Genomic DNA, 20434 nt, shown 5'->3' with positions numbered 1-20434 from the left:
AGATGGGCGGAGGAAACTGTCACAATCCTGCCGAAACAAGAATAAACCAAGACCAAAATGGCAGGATCATGACACAAATCTGCTGACAGTGACTTTGACCGTTCTTTGTTTTTCACAGTATTTGACCAAAATACTGTATATCGCTTTTAGTTTCTTTATACTGTAACCATAACATAGAGGAGATGTTTTGTGTTCTTTTAAGTCTTTCATTAATATCTGATGTATTTTGTGCCTCTCCTCACCTGTTTTTGCAGTTGTGTTCATTTGAGCTGTGTGATTGGACGGCACTGATGTTAGAGTTGTGCTAGGATGGGCTGTTGTTGTATTTGCAGCCCCTGGAGCAGATAAAAAAAGTGTTATGAATACAGTACATTTAAATAATAATGGCTCCATTTATTAGGAGACCCTATTACAGAACCGATAACCAATTAAGCAAATCTGTCTTTCTTGGCCTGTTATATAACATTTCTATAAACAAGAAGCTAATATCGAATACCTGACTTTTCATGCCCAATATGGGTAGTTATTTTTGTGCCGCTAACAAAAGAAGCCAAAGCAGTGAACACAGACAAGCGGAAGGAAACATTATTATATTATCAGTACTCTGGTAATGCTGCTTGACCAATCAAATTAAAGGACCAGAACTGTTGTATGAAACAAAACTCTAATAGTCAGGAACAAAATACTTAATGAAATACCCAAATCACCTCAAATTCTCAAGATATTTCAGCCTATTAGCTATAAGCTATTGTTTCCAGTTTACACATGTATTTTTCTTAAATCGGACACAACACAAAAAACATCTCTATATAGTTTTCGATATGTGGGTTCTTACAGCATGTGCCATTGAAGTCGGGGCAGCAGTCGTTGTGTTGTTTACACGCTTCATCGCAAAAACAGCCTCTGAAACAGTTGATGTTATAACCGGGACAGCAAAGAGCCGGTTCTGCTGAACAATTCCCTACAGAACCGGAGTGAATGACATGTCAAAAAATCAAATAACAACTGGATCAATCCTCATTTCACTCTATACAAAATACTTATTCATTAAAGGTGCTCTCAGTAATTTTGTCCTCATTTAAAAGGTTTAACTCCTAAAGACATGAACTGTAATTGTGCAATATATGTAGGACATCATGATCACTCACATTAAAATGAAGACTCCAGTCATATCAGTAACCTTATAAAAGCTGTTTTATTCTACATGGAGAGGGTCCGCACATGTTAGAATCACATGAGCAGCCGAATACTACTCGCTTAATCTCAGTAACCATCCTGTTATTGGACACTTTCACTCATTGATTAAAGTAATCATAGCTGACTGTAAATACAAAAATTTCTACAGTGGCATCTGTAACTGAAAACAATTAATTTTAAATGATGCTGCATCCAAGCCACTAGGTGTCAGTGTAAGTCCAAGATGAACTTTAAAAGTGTTAGTAAAAAGAGTTATTATCAAGAGTGCAATGTAATATTTAACAGTTAACATTATCAAAGAAAAAGAACACATTATATAGCATAATTATAGAAAATAAAATATACCTGTCAATGGCAAGGTGCTTGGTGTGGTGGTGTTGGTGCTGTTATTGACTATAAGGGGAAAGAGACAATGACTGATTTCAGGATTTATCAGATAATTATTAACCCTTTATAAAGGGAACCTTAATGTAAAGTGTTACCAATATAATATTAACATGATCATATTTGAATACCTTTATTAAGCATTTATAACATGTAAGTTTAAATTAGCTCACTATTTGGCAAATATCAAATGATAGTCACCCCTTTTATTTATGTTGTTATAACTGCATATAAATGAGTTATTAGTCATTAATGAACCCCTTTATTAACCCTTTACAAAGGGAACCTTAATGTAAAGTGTTACCAAAATAATATTAACATGATCATATTTGAATACCTTTATTAAGCATTTATAATGGACTCAAGATGGTGCCGAGTATGGCTGCTGCGTTGCGAGCTCCGACACAACATAGCAATGGTTTGTTTGTTTTGTTTACAATTCTTATGTTTTTTGTCTTGGATGTTGTCTGCCTTATTGTCTACGACAGACAAACACTTTTGGACATTGGTTCAGCGATCTCACACCGAAAACCGGACTTCACATTCCTCAATGCCGACCCGCTGTTTACAAACACGCAAGCGGAGCCCTTTGTCTGGGCAGCACGGCCGCGGAAACGCAGGAGGAAAAGGGGAAACAGAGCCGGCGTTCTCATCAGAGTAAGACGCCGCGCAAATCGACCCCCGCTACCCACTATTCTACTGGCAAATGTTCAGTCTCTGGATAACAAGCTCTGCGAGCTGAAAGCGCGGATCTCTTTCCAATGAGAGACGAGGGACTGCTGCATTATCTGCCTTACGGAAACTTGGATGTCTGCGGAGATTCCAGACTCAGCCATTGAACCCGCGGGGTTCTCCATGCTCCGAGCGGACAGAGCGAAAGACCTCTCAGGTAAAACTAGAGGAGGTGGTGTATGTTTTATGATCAACAAATCCTGGTGTGATCAGAGGAACGTACATTCCATCAAGTCTTTCTGTTCTCCTGATCTGGAATTTCTCATGCTTCTGTGTCGACCATTCTGGCTACCGAGGGAATTCACAGCGGTCATTATCACAGCTGTGTACATCCCGCCACAAGCCGACACAGACCGGGCACTCAAGGAACTGTATGGGAGTATAAGTGAGCAGGAAACCATGCACCCTGAGGCCGCGTTCATTGTGACCGGGGACTTTAATAAAGCCAGTTTAAAATCAGTCGCACCAAAATATCACCAGCACATTAGTTTCAACACAGGAGGGGACCGGGTTTTGGACCATTGCTACTCTCCGTTCCGGGATGGCTACAAATCCCTCCCCCGCCCACCATTTGGCAAATCGGACCACTCTTCCATTCTGCTTCTGCCCGCTTACAGGCAGAAATTGAAACAGGAAGCACCCACCCTCAGAACGATCCAGTGCTGGTCGGACCAATCAGACTCTATGCTACAGGACTGTTTTGATCGCACGGACTGGGAGATGTTCCGGTCCGCCTCTGATGACGACATCGAGCTTTACGCTGATAGCGTAATGTGTTTCATCAGAACGTGTGTAGAGGATGTGATTCCGACCAGAACTGTGCGAATCTATCCGAATCAGAAGCCGTGGATCAATAGCGATGTTCGCGCGGCACTTAATGTGCGGACCTCCGCTTTTAATTCCGGGAACGCGGAGGAGCATAAACAAGCCAGTTATGCCCTCCGAAAAACTATCAAAACAGCAAAACGCCAGTACAGGAGCAAGATTGAAGGACAGTTTAACACCACCAACTCTAGAAGCATGTGGCAGGGAATTAACATCATCACGGACTTTAAAGGGAATAAAAACTCCACCATGAAAACCGCTGCCTCTCTACCGGATGAGCTAAATATTTTTATGCTCGTTTCGAGGGAAATAACACCGCCCTCGTGGAGAGAGCTCTCGCGGCTGAAGCTACAGAGGTTAGTTCACTCTCCGTCTCTGTAGCGGATGTAACCCGATCCTTCCGACGGGTGAATATCCGCAAAGCCGCGGGTCCAGACGGCATTCCGGGCCGCGTCATCAGAGCGTGCGCGAACCATCTGGCTGGTGTTTTTACGGACATTTTCAACCTTTCCCTCTCTTTGTCTGTAGTCCCCACATGCTTTAAAACATCCACCATTGTGCCTGTTCCAAAACAATCAAAAATAACTTGTTTAAATGACTGGCGTCCTGTTGCTCTGACCCCCATCATCAGCAAATGTTTTGAGAGACTAATCAGAGATTACATCTGCTCTGTATTACCACTCAATCTTGACCCGCTGCAGTTTGCATACCGGAACAACCGCTCCACTGATGATGCCATTGCATCTACAATACACACTGCTCTCTCCCACCTGGAAAAAAAGAACACTTATGTGAGAATGCTGTTTGTAGACTACAGCTCAGCATTCAACACCATAGTGCCCTTCAAGCTAGATGAGAAACTCCGGGCTCTGGGCTTAAACAGCTCGCTGTGCAGCTGGATCCTGTACTTCCTGTCAAGCAGACGCCAGGTGGTTAGAATAGGCAGCAACATCTCCTCATCACTGATCCTCAACACTGGAGCCCCGCAGGGCTGTGTTCTCAGCCCACTCCTGTATTCCTTGTACACACATGACTGTGTGGCAACACATAGCTCCAATGCCATCATTAAGTTTACTGATGATACGACGGTGGTAGGTCTGATCACTGACAATGATGAAACAGCCTACAGAGAGGAGGTGCACACTCTGACACACTGGTGTCAGGAGCACAACCTCTCCCTCAACGTCAGTAAGACAAAGGAGCTTGTGGTGGACTTCAGAAGAAAAGACAGAGAACACAGTCCAATCACCATCAATGGAGCACCAGTGGAGAGAGTCAGCAGCTTCAAGTTCCTGGGTGTCCACATCACTGAGGAACTCACATGGTCCGTCCACACTGAAGTCGTTGTGAAGAAGGCTCATCAGCGCCTCTTCTTCCTGAGACGGCTGAGGAAGTTTGGAATGAACCGCCACATCCTCACACGGTTCTACACCTGCACTGTGGAGAGCATCCTGACTGGCTGTATCTCCGCCTGGTACGGCAATAGCACCGCCCACAACCGCAAAGCCCTGCAAAGGGTGGTGCGAACTGCCAAACACATCATCGGAGGTGAGCTTCCCTCCCTCCAGGAAATATATACAAGGCGGTGTGTGAAAAAAGCTCGGAGGATCATCAGAGACTCCAGCCACCCGAGCCATGGGCTGTTCTCACTGCTACCATCAGGTAGGCGGTATCGCAGCATCAGGACCCGCACCAGCCGACTCCATGACAGCTTCTTCCCCCAAGCAATCAGACTTCTGAACTCTTGATCTCCCACGATCAAAATACATCAGCCCTGCACTTTATTACTCTTTTATCTCACACCGGACTGTCATAAATTATATTACTGTTATTATATTATGTCTCTCTTAACAACTGACTATCCACCGACAGCCTGAATGTCAATACAGTACAATACTGTACATTCTATATATATATATATACTCTTTTTGTATACATTTTAATTTTTAATTTTTATAGAATAATGTGTATCTATATAGTATCTATATAGTAAAAAACAAAAAACAAAAAAAAAAACAGCATATTGTATACTGTACAGTGTATGTTATTATTTGTATATTGTTGAGTGTAATTGTGTATAACAGATGTTTAAATTGTGTTGTGTTAATTTGATGTTTTAAGTTGTGTAATTATGTATAACAGATGTTTAAATTGTGTTGTGTTAATGTGATGTTTTAAGTTGAGTGTAATTATGTATAACAGATGTTTAAATTGTGTTGTGTTAATGTGATGTTTTAAGTTGAGTGTAATTATGTATAACAGATGTTTAAATTGTGTTGTGTTAATTTGATGTTATTGTAAATTGGTATATGTCTCATCACTGTCACGACTGCTATGTTGATCGGAACTGCACCCAAGAATTTCACACACCATTGCACTTGTGTATATGGCTGTGTGACAATAAATGTGATTTGATTTGATTTTGATTTGATTATAACAAGTAAGTTTAAATTGGCTCACTATTTGGCAAATATCGCATGATAGGCACCCCTTTTATTTATGTTGTTATAACTGCATATAAATGAGTTATTAGTCATTAATGAACCCCTTTATTAACCCTTTACAAAGGGAACCTTAATGTAAAGTGTTACCAATATAATATTAACATGATCATATTTGAATACCTTTAAGGCAGGTGGGCTTGAAATCAGGGCAGCAGTCATGCAGTCTCAAACAAATAACATCACAAAAACAATTATGGGCGTTGCAGGAGTTGTTATGTCCAGGGCAGCACATGCCCGCCTTTTCACAGCTTCCATATGCTGGAATAATGAGTCAAAAACACTGATATAAATATAAATACATCACACACTTAAACACACAGACAAAAAGAAAAGAAAAACTCACTGAAGGGAACTTGAGTTGTAGACGTAGTGGTCATAGTTGTGGTCAAATTAAATGGCGTGGTGAGATTCCTCTGTGTGGTCACATGTGTGGACCTCATATGAGTGGATCCACTATTTACTGTGGTAAAATTAGAATGTAAAGAGGTGAAGTCAAGATACACATTCAAACATGCAACAGATCAGTAAGACAAAACTGAAGCATGCAAGACAATTGTTTTGGCTGTAAAACTGCTAGTCTCTGATCATTGATCACTGAAAAAGCAAATCCCAAAAATAGTGAAAGGTGATGTACTGTTGTCACCGAAAAAAACAAAAGATACTCAAGGCACGATTTAAGATTACTCAAACCGACAAAACCCTCCAGAGATCCTCCAGAAACCTTCAAAGGAACCTCGAATATCCTATTTATGTCCTCCAGGAACTTCAAAATATATTTCAAGAGCGTCGAGGCCTTTCTGTCAATACGGGGCCATTGAAGAAACTGTTGAATTTTAGTTGTTGTTGTCTTTAGAAAAGACGTGATCTTCTGAAAATTACGTGACTGTGGCAATATTTTTGCAAAATGATATTACGTGGTTTCTTACACGTATCGTGGCATTTCTGAGGTAAAATGTTCACTGAGTGGCGCTAAACACAAGCTTGTAAATGTAGTTGATTATGTAATGCAAATGGTAAAATGAGTCATGCGCTATACTAAAAGTGTTTAGATGTCATAAGCAGTGTTGGGTATTAGTAATCCACTACAAATTATGAATTATTTCTCTATATTTTTAGCCAGATTACTTTACTCATTACTTAATTGAAAAAGAAATCACATTATTTATACTATTATACTAATTACTTGACTTTTAAGTTACTTTCTAAAACACTTCTCCGCTCAACAAATTCAAAATAATGTCTATATTTCTTTCTTGTTCATTGTTACACACAAGTCATACACACGTCACCTCACATTTCTCCTTCACAATGACTCGTTAGTGGAAAAACCGGGATTGGGGGAAGAACATAAATAGGTTCTTTATACTGTAACCATAACATAGAGGAGATGTTTTGTGTTCTTTTAAGTCTTTCATTAATATCTGATGTATTTTGTGCCTCTCCTCACCTGTATTTGCAGTTGTGTTCATTTGAGCTGTGTGATTGGACGGCACTGATGTTAGAGTTGTGCTAGGATGGGCTGTTGTTGTATTTGCAGCCCCTGGAGCAGATAAAAAAAGTGTTATGAATACAGTACATTTAAATAATAATGGCTCCATTTATTAGGAGACCCTATTACAGAACCGATAACCAATTAAGCAAATCAGTCTTTCTTGGCCTGTTATATAACATTTCTATAAACAAGAAGTTAATATCGAATACCTGACTTTTCATGCCCAATATGGGTAGTTATTTTTGTGCCGCTAACAAAAGAAGCCAAAGCAGTGAACACAGACAAGCGGAAGGAAACATTATTATATTATCAGTACTCTGGTAATGCTGCTTGACCAATCAAATTAAAGGACCAGAACTGTTGTATGAAACAAAACTCTAATAGTCAGGAACAAAATACTTAATGAAATACCCAAATCACCTCAAATTCTCAAGATATTTCAGCCTATTAGCTATAAGCTATTGTTTCCAGTTTACACATGTATTTTTCTTAAATCGGACACAACACAAAAAACATCTCTATATAGTTTTCGATATGTGGGTTCTTACAGCATGTGCCATTGAAGTCGGGGCAGCAGTCGTTGTGTTGTTTACACGCTTCATCGCAAAAACAGCCTCTGAAACAGTTGATGTTATAACCGGGACAGCAAAGAGCCGGTTCTGCTGAACAATTCCCTACAGAACCGGAGTGAATGACATGTCAAAAAAATCAAATAACAACTGGATCAATCCTCATTTCACTCTATACAAAATACTTATTCATTAAAGGTGCTCTCAGTAATTTTTTCCTCATTTAAAAGGTTTAACTCCTAAAGACATGAACTGTAATTGTGCAATATATGTAGGACATCATGATCACTCACATTAAAATGAAGACTCCAGTCATATCAGTAACCTTATAAAAGCTGTTTTATTCTACATGGAGAGGGTCCGCACATGTTAGAATCACATGAGCAGCTGAATACTACTCGCTTAATCTCAGTAACCGTCCTGTTATTGGACACTTTCACTCATTGATTAAAGTAATCATAGCTGACTGTAAATACTAAATTTCTACAGTGGCATCTGTAACTGAAAACAATTAATTTTAAATGATGCTGCATCCAAGCCACTAGGTGTCAGTGTAAGTCCAAGATGAACTTTAAAAGTGTTAGTAAAAAGAGTTATTATCAAGAGTGCAATGTAATATTTAACAGTTAACATTATCAAAGAAAAAGAACACATTATATAGCATAATTATAGAAAATAAAATATACCTGTCAATGGCAAGGTGCTTGGTGTGGTGGTGTTGGTGCTGTTATTGACTAGAAGGGGAAAGAGACAATGACTGATTTCAGGATTTATCAGATAATTATTAACCCTTTATAAAGGGGACCTTAATGTAAAGTGTTACCAATATAATATTAACATGATCATATTTGAATACCTTTATTAAGCATTATAACATGTAAGTTTAAATTGGCTCACTATTTGCCAAATATCGCATGATAGTCACCCCTTTTATTTATGTTGTTATAACTGCATATAAATGAGTTATTAGTCATTAATGAACCCCTTTATTAACCTTTATAAAGGGAACCTTAATGTAAAGTGTTACCAATATAATATTAACATGATCATATTTGAATACCTTTATTAAACATTTATAACATGTAAGTTTAAATTGGCTAACTATTTGGCAAATATCGCATGATAGTCACCCCTTTTATTTATGTTGTTATAACTGCATATAAATGAGTTATTATTCATTAATGAACCCCTTTATTAACCCTTTACAAAGGGGACCTTAAAGTGTTTCCAATATAATATTAAAATTATCATATTTGAATACCTTTATTAAGCATTTATAACATGTAAGTTTAAATTGGCTCACTATTTGGCAAATATCGCATGATAGTCACCCCTTTTAATTATGTTGTTATAACTGCATATAAACGAGTTATTAGTAATTAATGAACTCCTTTATTAACCCTTTACAAAGCGAACCTTAATGTAAAGTGTTACCAATATAATATTAACGATCATATTTGAATACCTTTATTAAGAATTTATAACATGTAAGTTTAAATTGGCTCACTATTTGGCAAATATCGCATGATAGTCACCCCTTTTATTTATGTAGTTATAACTGCATATAAATGAGTTATTAGTCATTAATGAACCCCTTTATTAAACCTTTATAAAGGGGACCTTAAAGTAAAGTATTACCAATATAATATTAACATGATCCTATTTGAATACCTTTATTAAGCTTTTATAACATGTAAGTTTAAATTGGCTCACTATTTGGCAAATATCGCATGATAGTCACCCCTTTTTTATGTTGTTATAACTGCATATAAATGATTTATTAGTCATTAATGAACCCCTTTATTAACCGTTTACAATTGGAACCTTAATGTAAAGTGTTACCAGTATAATATTAACATGACCATATTTGAATACCTTTAAGGCAGGTGGGCTTGAAATCAGGGCAGCAGTCATGCAGTCTCAAACAAATAACATCACAAAAACAATTATGGGCGTTGCAGGAGTTGTTATGTCCAGGGCAGCACATGCCCGCCTTTTCACAGCTTCCATATGCTGGAATAATGAGTCAAAAACACTGATATAAATATAAATACATCACACACTTAAACACACAGACAAAAAGAAAAGAAAAACTCACTGAAGGGAACTTGAGTTGTAGACGTAGTGGTCATAGTTGTGGTCAAATTAAATGGTGTGGTGAGATTCCTCTGTGTGGTCACATGTGTGGACCTCATATGCGTGGATCCACTATTTACTGTGTTAAATTAGAATGTAAAGAGGTGAAATCAAGAGACACATTCAAACATGCAACAGATCAGTAAGACAAAACTGAAGCATGCAAGACAATTGTTTTGGCTGTAAAACTGCTAGTCTCTGATCATTGATCACTGAAAAAGCAAATCCCAAAAATAGTGAAAGGTGATGTACTGTTGTCACCGATAAAAACAAAAGATACTCAAGGCACGATTTAAGATTACTCAAACCGACGAAACCCTCCAGAGATCCTCCAGAAACCTTCAAAGGAACCTCGAATATCCTATTTATGTCCTCCAGGAACTTCAAAATATATTTCAAGAGCGTCGAGGCCTTTCTGTCAATACGGGACCATTGAAGAAACTGTTGAATTTTAGTTGTTGTTGTCTTTAGAAAAGACGTGATCTTCTGAAAATTACGTGACTGTGGCAATATTTTTGCAAAATGATATTATGTGGTTTCTTACACGTATCGTGGCATTTCTGAGGTAAAATGTTCACTGAGTGGCGCTAAACACAAGCTTGTAAATGTAGTTGATTATGTAATGCAAACGGTAAAATGAGTCATGCGCTATACTAAAAGTGTTTAGATGTCATAAGCAGTGTTGGGTATTAGTAATCCACTACAAATTATGAATTATTTCTCTATATTTTTAGCCAGATTACTTTACTCATTACTTAATTGAAAAAGAAATCACATTATTTATACTATTATACTAATTACTTGACTTTTAAGTTACTTTCTAAAACACTTCTCCGCTCAACAAATTCAAAATAATGTCTATATTTCTTTCTTGTTCATTGTTAAACACAAGTCATACACACGTCACCTCACATTTCTCCTTCACAATGACTCGTTAGTGGAAAAACCGGGATTGGGGGAAGAACATAAATAGGTTCTTTATACTGTAACCATAACATAGAGGAGATGTTTTGTGTTTTTTTAAGACTTTCATTAATATCTGATGTATTTTGTGCCTCTCCTCACCTGCATTTGCAGTTGTGTTCATTTGAGCTGTGTGATTGGACGGCACTGATGTTAGAGTTGTGCTAGGATGGGCTGTTGTTGTATTTGCAGCCCCTGGAGCAGATAAAAAAAGTGTTATGAATACAGTACATTTAAATAATAATGGCTCCATTTATTAGGAGACCCTATTACAGAACCGATAACCAATTAAGCAAATCAGTCTTTCTTGGCCTGTTATATAACATTTCTATAAACAAGTAGTTAATATCGAATACCTGACTTTTCATGCCCAATATGGGTAGTTATTTTTGTGCCGCTAACAAAAGAAGCCAAAGCAGTGAACACAGACAAGCGGAAGGAAACATTATTATATTATCAGTACTCTGGTAATGCTGCTTGACCAATCAAATTAAAGGACCAGAACTGTTGTATGAAACAAAACTCTAATAGTCAGGAACAAAATACTTAATGAAATACCCAAATCACCTCAAATTCTCAAGATACTTCAGCCTATTAGCTATAAGCTATTGTTTCCAGTCTACACATGTATTTTTCTTAAATCGGACACAACACAAAAAACATCTCTATATAGTTTTCGATATGTGGGTTCTTACAGCATGTGCCATTGAAGTCGGGGCAGCAGTCGTTGTGTTGTTTACACGCTTCATCGCAAAAACAGCCTCTGAAACAGTTGATGTTATAACCGGGACAGCAAAGAGCCGGTTCTGCTGAACAATTCCCTACAGAACCGGAGTGAATGACATGTCAAAAAATCAAATAACAACTGGATCAATCCTCATTTCACTCTATACAAAATACTTATTCATTAAAGGTGCTCTCAGTAATTTTGTCCTCATTTAAAAGGTTTAACTCCTAAAGACATGAACTGTAATTGTGCAATATATGTAGGACATCATGATCACTCACATTAAAATGAAGACTCCAGTCATATCAGTAACCTTATAAAAGCTGTTTTATTCTACATGGAGAGGGTCCGCACATGTTAGAAACACATGAGCAGCTGAATACTACTCGCTTAATCTCAGTAACCGTCCTGTTATTGGACACTTTCACTCATTGATTAAAGTAATCATAGCTGACTGTGAATACTAAATTTCTACAGTGGCATCTGTAACTGAAAACTATTAATTTTAAATGATGCTGCATCCAAGCCACTAGGTGTCAGTGTAAGTCCAAGATGAACTTTAAAAGTGTTAGTAAAAAGAGTTATTATCAAGAGTGCAATGTAATATTTAACAGTTAACATTATCAAAGAAAAAGAACACATTATATAGCATAATTATAGAAAATAAAATATACCTGTCAATGGCAAGGTGCTTGGTGTGGTGGTGTTGGTGCTGTTATTGACTATAAGGGGAAAGAGACAATGACTGATTTCAGGATTTATCAGATAATTATTAACCCTTTATAAAGGGAACCTTAATGTAAAGTGTTACCAATATAATATTAACATGATCATATTTGAATACCTTTATTAAGCATTTATAACAAGTAAGTTTAAATTGGCTCACTATTTGGCAAATATCGCATGATAGTCACCCCTTTTATTTATGTTGTTATAACTGCATATAAATGAGTTATTAGTCATTAATGAACCCCTTTATTAACCCTTTACAAAGGGGACCTTAAAGTGTTACCAATATAATATTAAAATTATCATATTTGAATACCTTTATTAAGCATTTATAACATGTCAGTTTAAATTGGCTCACTATTTGGCAAATATCGCATGATAGTCACCCCTTTTATTTATGTTGTTATAACTGCATATAAATGAGTTATTAGTCATTAATGAACCCCTTTATTAACCCTTTACAAAGGGAACCTTAATGTAAAGTGTTACCAATATAATATTAACATGGTCATATTTGATTACCTTTATTAAGCATGTATAACATGTAAGTTTAAATTTGCTCACTATTTGGCAAATATCTCATGATAGTCACCCCTTTTATTTATGTTGTTATAACTGCATATAAATGAGTTATTAGTCATTAATGAACCCCTTTATTAACCCTTTAAAAAGGGAACCTTAATGTAAAGTGTTACCAATATAATATTAACATGATCATATATGAATACCTTTATTAAGCATTTATAACATGTAAGTTTAAATTAGCTCACTATTTGGCAAATATCACATGATAGTCACCCCTTTTATTTATGTTGTTATAACTGCATATAAATGAGTTATTAGTCATTAATGAACCCCTTTATTAACCCTTTACAAAGGGGACCTTAAAGTGTTACCAATATAATATTAAAATTATCATATTTGAATACCTTTATTAAGCATTTATAACATGTCAGTTTAAATTGGCTCACTATTTGGCAAATATCGCATGATAGTCACCCCTTTTATTTATGTTGTTATAACTGCATATAAATGAGTTATTAGTCATTAATGAACCCTTATATTAACCCTTTACAAAGGGAACCTTAATGTAAAGTGTTACCAATATAATATTAACATGATCATATTTGAATACCTTTATTAAGCATTTATAACATGTAAGTTTAAATTAGCTCACTATTTGGCAAATATTGCATGATAGTCACCCCTTTTTTATGTTGTTATAACTGCATATAAATGAGTTATTAGTCATTAATGAACCCCTTTATTAACCCTTTACAAAGGGAAACTTAATGTAAAGTGTTACCAATATAATATTAACATGATCATATTTGAATACCTTTAAGGCAGGTGGGCTTGAAATCAGGGCAGCAGTCATGCAGTCTCAAACAAATAACATCACAAAAACAATTATGGGCGTTGCAGGAGTTGTTATGTCCAGGGCAGCACATGCCCGCCTTTTCACAGCTTCCATATGCTGGAATAATGAGTCAAAAACACTGATATAAATATAAATACATCACACACTTAAACACACAGACAAAAAGAAAAGAAAAACTCACTGAAGGGAACTTGAGTTGTAGACGTAGTGGTCATAGTTGTGGTCAAATTAAATGATGTGGTGAGATTCCTCTGTGTGGTCACATGTGTGGACCTCATATGAGTGGATCCACTATTTACTGTGGTAAAATTAGAATGTAAAGAGGTGAAGTCAAGATACACATTCAAACATGCAACAGATCAGTAAGACAAAACTGAGGCATGCAAGACAATTGTTTTGGCTGTAAAACTGCTAGTCTCTGATCATTGATCACTGAAAAAGCAAATCCCAAAAATAGTGAAAGGTGATGTATTGTTGTCACCGAAAAAACAAAAGATACTCAAGGCACTATTTAAGATTACTCAAACCGACGAAACCCTCCAGAGATCCTCCAGAAACCTTCAAAGGAACCTCGAATATCCTATTTATGTCCTCCAGGAACTTCAAAATATATTTCAAGAGCGTCGAGGCCTTTCTGTCAATACGGGGCCATTGAAGAAACTGTTGAATTTTAGTTTTTGTTGTCTTTAGAAAAGACGTGATCTTCTGAAAATTACGTGACTGTGGCGATATTTTTGCATAATGATATTACGTGGTTTCTTACACGTATCGTGGCATTTCTGAGGTCAAATGTTCACTGAGTGGCGCTAAACACAAGGTTGTAAATGTAGTTGATTATGCAATGCAAACGGTAAAATGAGTCATGCGCTACACTAAAAGTGTTTAGATGTCATAAGCAGTGTTGGGTAATAATAATCCACTACAAATTATGAATTATTTCTCTATATTTTTATCCAGATTACTTTACTCATTACTTAATTGAAAAAGAAATCACATTATTTATACTATTATACTAATTACTTGACTTTTAAGTTACTTTCTAAAACACTTCTCCACTCAACAAATTCAAAATAATGTCTATATTTCTATCTTGTTCATCGTTATACACAAGTCATACACTCGTCACCTCACATTTCTCCTTCACAATGACTCGTTAGCGGAAAAACCGGGATTGGGGGAAGAACATAAATTCATCTCCGCTGGGTCCATAATTGGTCAGATCATTCTGTCCTGGGATTGGAGGAAGGACCCAAGCGATGGAGATAAATAAATATTTATGTAATGAAACATAGCAAAATACTAACAAAAACACTCACGATGGAGAAATAAACATAAAGCAAGACAAAAAATGGAAAAGATAACAAACCAATAATAAAACAACTCACAGGAACTGACTAACTATAAAGGGGAACAGAATGAAACACAACGATCTGACAAGGAAGACAAGACAAAGGAGAGAATATATAGAGGATTGGAAGATTGAGGACAGGTGCTGCCAATAATCACGAGCAGCACAAATCAGTGCTGCCATTGCAACAGCACCTATGAGAAACACGAGGGAGAGAGGAAAACAACAGAACATGGGACAGCCTGAGAGATGGGCGGAGGAAACTGTCACAATCCTGCCGAAACAAGAATAAACCAAGACCAAAATGGCAGGATCATGACACAAATCTGCTGACAGTGACTTTGACCGTTCTTTGTTTTTCACAGTATTTGACCAAAATACTGTATATCGCTTTTAGTTTCTTTATACTGTAACCATAACATAGAGGAGATGTTTTGTGTTCTTTTAAGTCTTTCATTAATATCTGATGTATTTTGTGCCTCTCCTCACCTGTTTTTGCAGTTGTGTTCATTTGAGCTGTGTGATTGGACGGCACTGATGTTAGAGTTGTGCTAGGATGGGCTGTTGTTGTATTTGCAGCCCCTGGAGCAGATAAAAAAAGTGTTATGAATACAGTACATTTAAATAATAATGGCTCCATTTATTAGGAGACCCTATTACAGAACCGATAACCAATTAAGCAAATCTGTCTTTCTTGGCCTGTTATATAACATTTCTATAAACAAGAAGCTAATATCGAATACCTGACTTTTCATGCCCAATATGGGTAGTTATTTTTGTGCCGCTAACAAAAGAAGCCAAAGCAGTGAACACAGACAAGCGGAAGGAAACATTATTATATTATCAGTACTCTGGTAATGCTGCTTGACCAATCAAATTAAAGGACCAGAACTGTTGTATGAAACAAAACTCTAATAGTCAGGAACAAAATACTTAATGAAATACCCAAATCACCTCAAATTCTCAAGATATTTCAGCCTATTAGCTATAAGCTATTGTTTCCAGTTTACACATGTATTTTTCTTAAATCGGACACAACACAAAAAACATCTCTATATAGTTTTCGATATGTGGGTTCTTACAGCATGTGCCATTGAAGTCGGGGCAGCAGTCGTTGTGTTGTTTACACGCTTCATCGCAAAAACAGCCTCTGAAACAGTTGATGTTATAACCGGGACAGCAAAGAGCCGGTTCTGCTGAACAATTCCCTACAGAACCGGAGTGAATGACATGTCAAAAAATCAAATAACAACTGGATCAATCCTCATTTCACTCTATACAAAATACTTATTCATTAAAGGTGCTCTCAGTAATTTTGTCCTCATTTAAAAGGTTTAACTCCTAAAGACATGAACTGTAATTGTGCAATATATGTAGGACATCATGATCACTCACATTAAAATGAAGACTCCAGTCATATCAGTAACCTTATAAAAGCTGTTTTATTCTACATGGAGAGGGTCCGCACATGTTAGAATCACATGAGCAGCCGAATACTACTCGCTTAATCTCAGTAACCATCCTGTTATTGGACACTTTCACTCATTGATTAAAGTAATCATAGCTGACTGTAAATACAAAAATTTCTACAGTGGCATCTGTAACTGAAAACAATTAATTTTAAATGATGCTGCATCCAAGCCACTAGGTGTCAGTGTAAGTCCAAGATGAACTTTAAAAGTGTTAGTAAAAAGAGTTATTATCAAGAGTGCAATGTAATATTTAACAGTTAACATTATCAAAGAAAAAGAACACATTATATAGCATAATTATAGAAAATAAAATATACCTGTCAATGGCAAGGTGCTTGGTGTGGTGGTGTTGGTGCTGTTATTGACTATAAGGGGAAAGAGACAATGACTGATTTCAGGATTTATCAGATAATTATTAACCCTTTATAAAGGGAACCTTAATGTAAAGTGTTACCAATATAATATTAACATGATCATATTTGAATACCTTTATTAAGCATTTATAACATGTAAGTTTAAATTAGCTCACTATTTGGCAAATATCAAATGATAGTCACCCCTTTTATTTATGTTGTTATAACTGCATATAAATGAGTTATTAGTCATTAATGAACCCCTTTATTAACCCTTTACAAAGGGAACCTTAATGTAAAGTGTTACCAAAATAATATTAACATGATCATATTTGAATACCTTTATTAAGCATTTATAATGGACTCAAGATGGTGCCGAGTATGGCTGCTGCGTTGCGAGCTCCGACACAACATAGCAATGGTTTGTTTGTTTTGTTTACAATTCTTATGTTTTTTGTCTTGGATGTTGTCTGCCTTATTGTCTACGACAGACAAACACTTTTGGACATTGGTTCAGCGATCTCACACCGAAAACCGGACTTCACATTCCTCAATGCCGACCCGCTGTTTACAAACACGCAAGCGGAGCCCTTTGTCTGGGCAGCACGGCCGCGGAAACGCAGGAGGAAAAGGGGAAACAGAGCCGGCGTTCTCATCAGAGTAAGACGCCGCGCAAATCGACCCCCGCTACCCACTATTCTACTGGCAAATGTTCAGTCTCTGGATAACAAGCTCTGCGAGCTGAAAGCGCGGATCTCTTTCCAATGAGAGACGAGGGACTGCTGCATTATCTGCCTTACGGAAACTTGGATGTCTGCGGAGATTCCAGACTCAGCCATTGAACCCGCGGGGTTCTCCATGCTCCGAGCGGACAGAGCGAAAGACCTCTCAGGTAAAACTAGAGGAGGTGGTGTATGTTTTATGATCAACAAATCCTGGTGTGATCAGAGGAACGTACATTCCATCAAGTCTTTCTGTTCTCCTGATCTGGAATTTCTCATGCTTCTGTGTCGACCATTCTGGCTACCGAGGGAATTCACAGCGGTCATTATCACAGCTGTGTACATCCCGCCACAAGCCGACACAGACCGGGCACTCAAGGAACTGTATGGGAGTATAAGTGAGCAGGAAACCATGCACCCTGAGGCCGCGTTCATTGTGACCGGGGACTTTAATAAAGCCAGTTTAAAATCAGTCGCACCAAAATATCACCAGCACATTAGTTTCAACACAGGAGGGGACCGGGTTTTGGACCATTGCTACTCTCCGTTCCGGGATGGCTACAAATCCCTCCCCCGCCCACCATTTGGCAAATCGGACCACTCTTCCATTCTGCTTCTGCCCGCTTACAGGCAGAAATTGAAACAGGAAGCACCCACCCTCAGAACGATCCAGTGCTGGTCGGACCAATCAGACTCTATGCTACAGGACTGTTTTGATCGCACGGACTGGGAGATGTTCCGGTCCGCCTCTGATGACGACATCGAGCTTTACGCTGATAGCGTAATGTGTTTCATCAGAACGTGTGTAGAGGATGTGATTCCGACCAGAACTGTGCGAATCTATCCGAATCAGAAGCCGTGGATCAATAGCGATGTTCGCGCGGCACTTAATGTGCGGACCTCCGCTTTTAATTCCGGGAACGCGGAGGAGCATAAACAAGCCAGTTATGCCCTCCGAAAAACTATCAAAACAGCAAAACGCCAGTACAGGAGCAAGATTGAAGGACAGTTTAACACCACCAACTCTAGAAGCATGTGGCAGGGAATTAACATCATCACGGACTTTAAAGGGAATAAAAACTCCACCATGAAAACCGCTGCCTCTCTACCGGATGAGCTAAATATTTTTATGCTCGTTTCGAGGGAAATAACACCGCCCTCGTGGAGAGAGCTCTCGCGGCTGAAGCTACAGAGGTTAGTTCACTCTCCGTCTCTGTAGCGGATGTAACCCGATCCTTCCGACGGGTGAATATCCGCAAAGCCGCGGGTCCAGACGGCATTCCGGGCCGCGTCATCAGAGCGTGCGCGAACCATCTGGCTGGTGTTTTTACGGACATTTTCAACCTTTCCCTCTCTTTGTCTGTAGTCCCCACATGCTTTAAAACATCCACCATTGTGCCTGTTCCAAAACAATCAAAAATAACTTGTTTAAATGACTGGCGTCCTGTTGCTCTGACCCCCATCATCAGCAAATGTTTTGAGAGACTAATCAGAGATTACATCTGCTCTGTATTACCACTCAATCTTGACCCGCTGCAGTTTGCATACCGGAACAACCGCTCCACTGATGATGCCATTGCATCTACAATACACACTGCTCTCTCCCACCTGGAAAAAAAGAACACTTATGTGAGAATGCTGTTTGTAGACTACAGCTCAGCATTCAACACCATAGTGCCCTTCAAGCTAGATGAGAAACTCCGGGCTCTGGGCTTAAACAGCTCGCTGTGCAGCTGGATCCTGTACTTCCTGTCAAGCAGACGCCAGGTGGTTAGAATAGGCAGCAACATCTCCTCATCACTGATCCTCAACACTGGAGCCCCGCAGGGCTGTGTTCTCAGCCCACTCCTGTATTCCTTGTACACACATGACTGTGTGGCAACACATAGCTCCAATGCCATCATTAAGTTTACTGATGATACGACGGTGGTAGGTCTGATCACTGACAATGATGAAACAGCCTACAGAGAGGAGGTGCACACTCTGACACACTGGTGTCAGGAGCACAACCTCTCCCTCAACGTCAGTAAGACAAAGGAGCTTGTGGTGGACTTCAGAAGAAAAGACAGAGAACACAGTCCAATCACCATCAATGGAGCACCAGTGGAGAGAGTCAGCAGCTTCAAGTTCCTGGGTGTCCACATCACTGAGGAACTCACATGGTCCGTCCACACTGAAGTCGTTGTGAAGAAGGCTCATCAGCGCCTCTTCTTCCTGAGACGGCTGAGGAAGTTTGGAATGAACCGCCACATCCTCACACGGTTCTACACCTGCACTGTGGAGAGCATCCTGACTGGCTGTATCTCCGCCTGGTACGGCAATAGCACCGCCCACAACCGCAAAGCCCTGCAAAGGGTGGTGCGAACTGCCAAACACATCATCGGAGGTGAGCTTCCCTCCCTCCAGGAAATATATACAAGGCGGTGTGTGAAAAAAGCTCGGAGGATCATCAGAGACTCCAGCCACCCGAGCCATGGGCTGTTCTCACTGCTACCATCAGGTAGGCGGTATCGCAGCATCAGGACCCGCACCAGCCGACTCCATGACAGCTTCTTCCCCCAAGCAATCAGACTTCTGAACTCTTGATCTCCCACGATCAAAATACATCAGCCCTGCACTTTATTACTCTTTTATCTCACACCGGACTGTCATAAATTATATTACTGTTATTATATTATGTCTCTCTTAACAACTGACTATCCACCGACAGCCTGAATGTCAATACAGTACAATACTGTACATTCTATATATATATATATACTCTTTTTGTATACATTTTAATTTTTAATTTTTATAGAATAATGTGTATCTATATAGTATCTATATAGTAAAAAACAAAAAACAAAAAAAAAAACAGCATATTGTATACTGTACAGTGTATGTTATTATTTGTATATTGT

At 38.3% G+C, this 20434-nt stretch overlaps 1 protein-coding gene across 49 annotated transcripts in view; it reads right to left on the bottom strand.

Moving 5' to 3' along the window:
- Positions 1-20434, bottom strand: part of LOC127415074 (mucin-5AC-like) — a 69866-nt gene that overhangs the window by 23515 nt on the left and 25917 nt on the right. For 32 of the 49 annotated variants that reach the window (XM_051653563.1, XM_051653597.1, XM_051653604.1 and 29 more), the window contains 18 exons: positions 16777-16824; positions 16070-16195; positions 15477-15569; positions 13821-13937; positions 13598-13735; positions 12204-12251; positions 11498-11623; positions 10905-10997; positions 9802-9918; positions 9579-9716; positions 8390-8437; positions 7683-7808; positions 7090-7182; positions 5986-6102; positions 5763-5900; positions 1543-1590; positions 836-961; positions 243-335 (listed from right to left, as the gene is read on the bottom strand). In XM_051653563.1, coding sequence (XP_051509523.1) covers positions 243-335; positions 836-961; positions 1543-1590; positions 5763-5900; positions 5986-6102; positions 7090-7182; positions 7683-7808; positions 8390-8437; positions 9579-9716; positions 9802-9918; positions 10905-10997; positions 11498-11623; positions 12204-12251; positions 13598-13735; positions 13821-13937; positions 15477-15569; positions 16070-16195; positions 16777-16824 — 1833 coding nt within the window. The remainder of the gene's footprint in view (positions 1-242; positions 336-835; positions 962-1542; positions 1591-5762; positions 5901-5985; positions 6103-7089; positions 7183-7682; positions 7809-8389; positions 8438-9578; positions 9717-9801; positions 9919-10904; positions 10998-11497; positions 11624-12203; positions 12252-13597; positions 13736-13820; positions 13938-15476; positions 15570-16069; positions 16196-16776; positions 16825-20434) is intronic. The other 17 variants (XM_051653579.1, XM_051653609.1, XM_051653585.1 and 14 more) reach the window with 17 other exon arrangements.

The sequence above is a fragment of the Myxocyprinus asiaticus genome, chromosome 24, assembly GCF_019703515.2.
Source record: "Myxocyprinus asiaticus isolate MX2 ecotype Aquarium Trade chromosome 24, UBuf_Myxa_2, whole genome shotgun sequence".
NCBI classification, from domain to species: domain Eukaryota; kingdom Metazoa; phylum Chordata; class Actinopteri; order Cypriniformes; family Catostomidae; genus Myxocyprinus; species Myxocyprinus asiaticus.
Note: the sequence above shows the minus strand (reverse complement) of the source record. Positions and strands in the feature narration are given on the sequence as shown.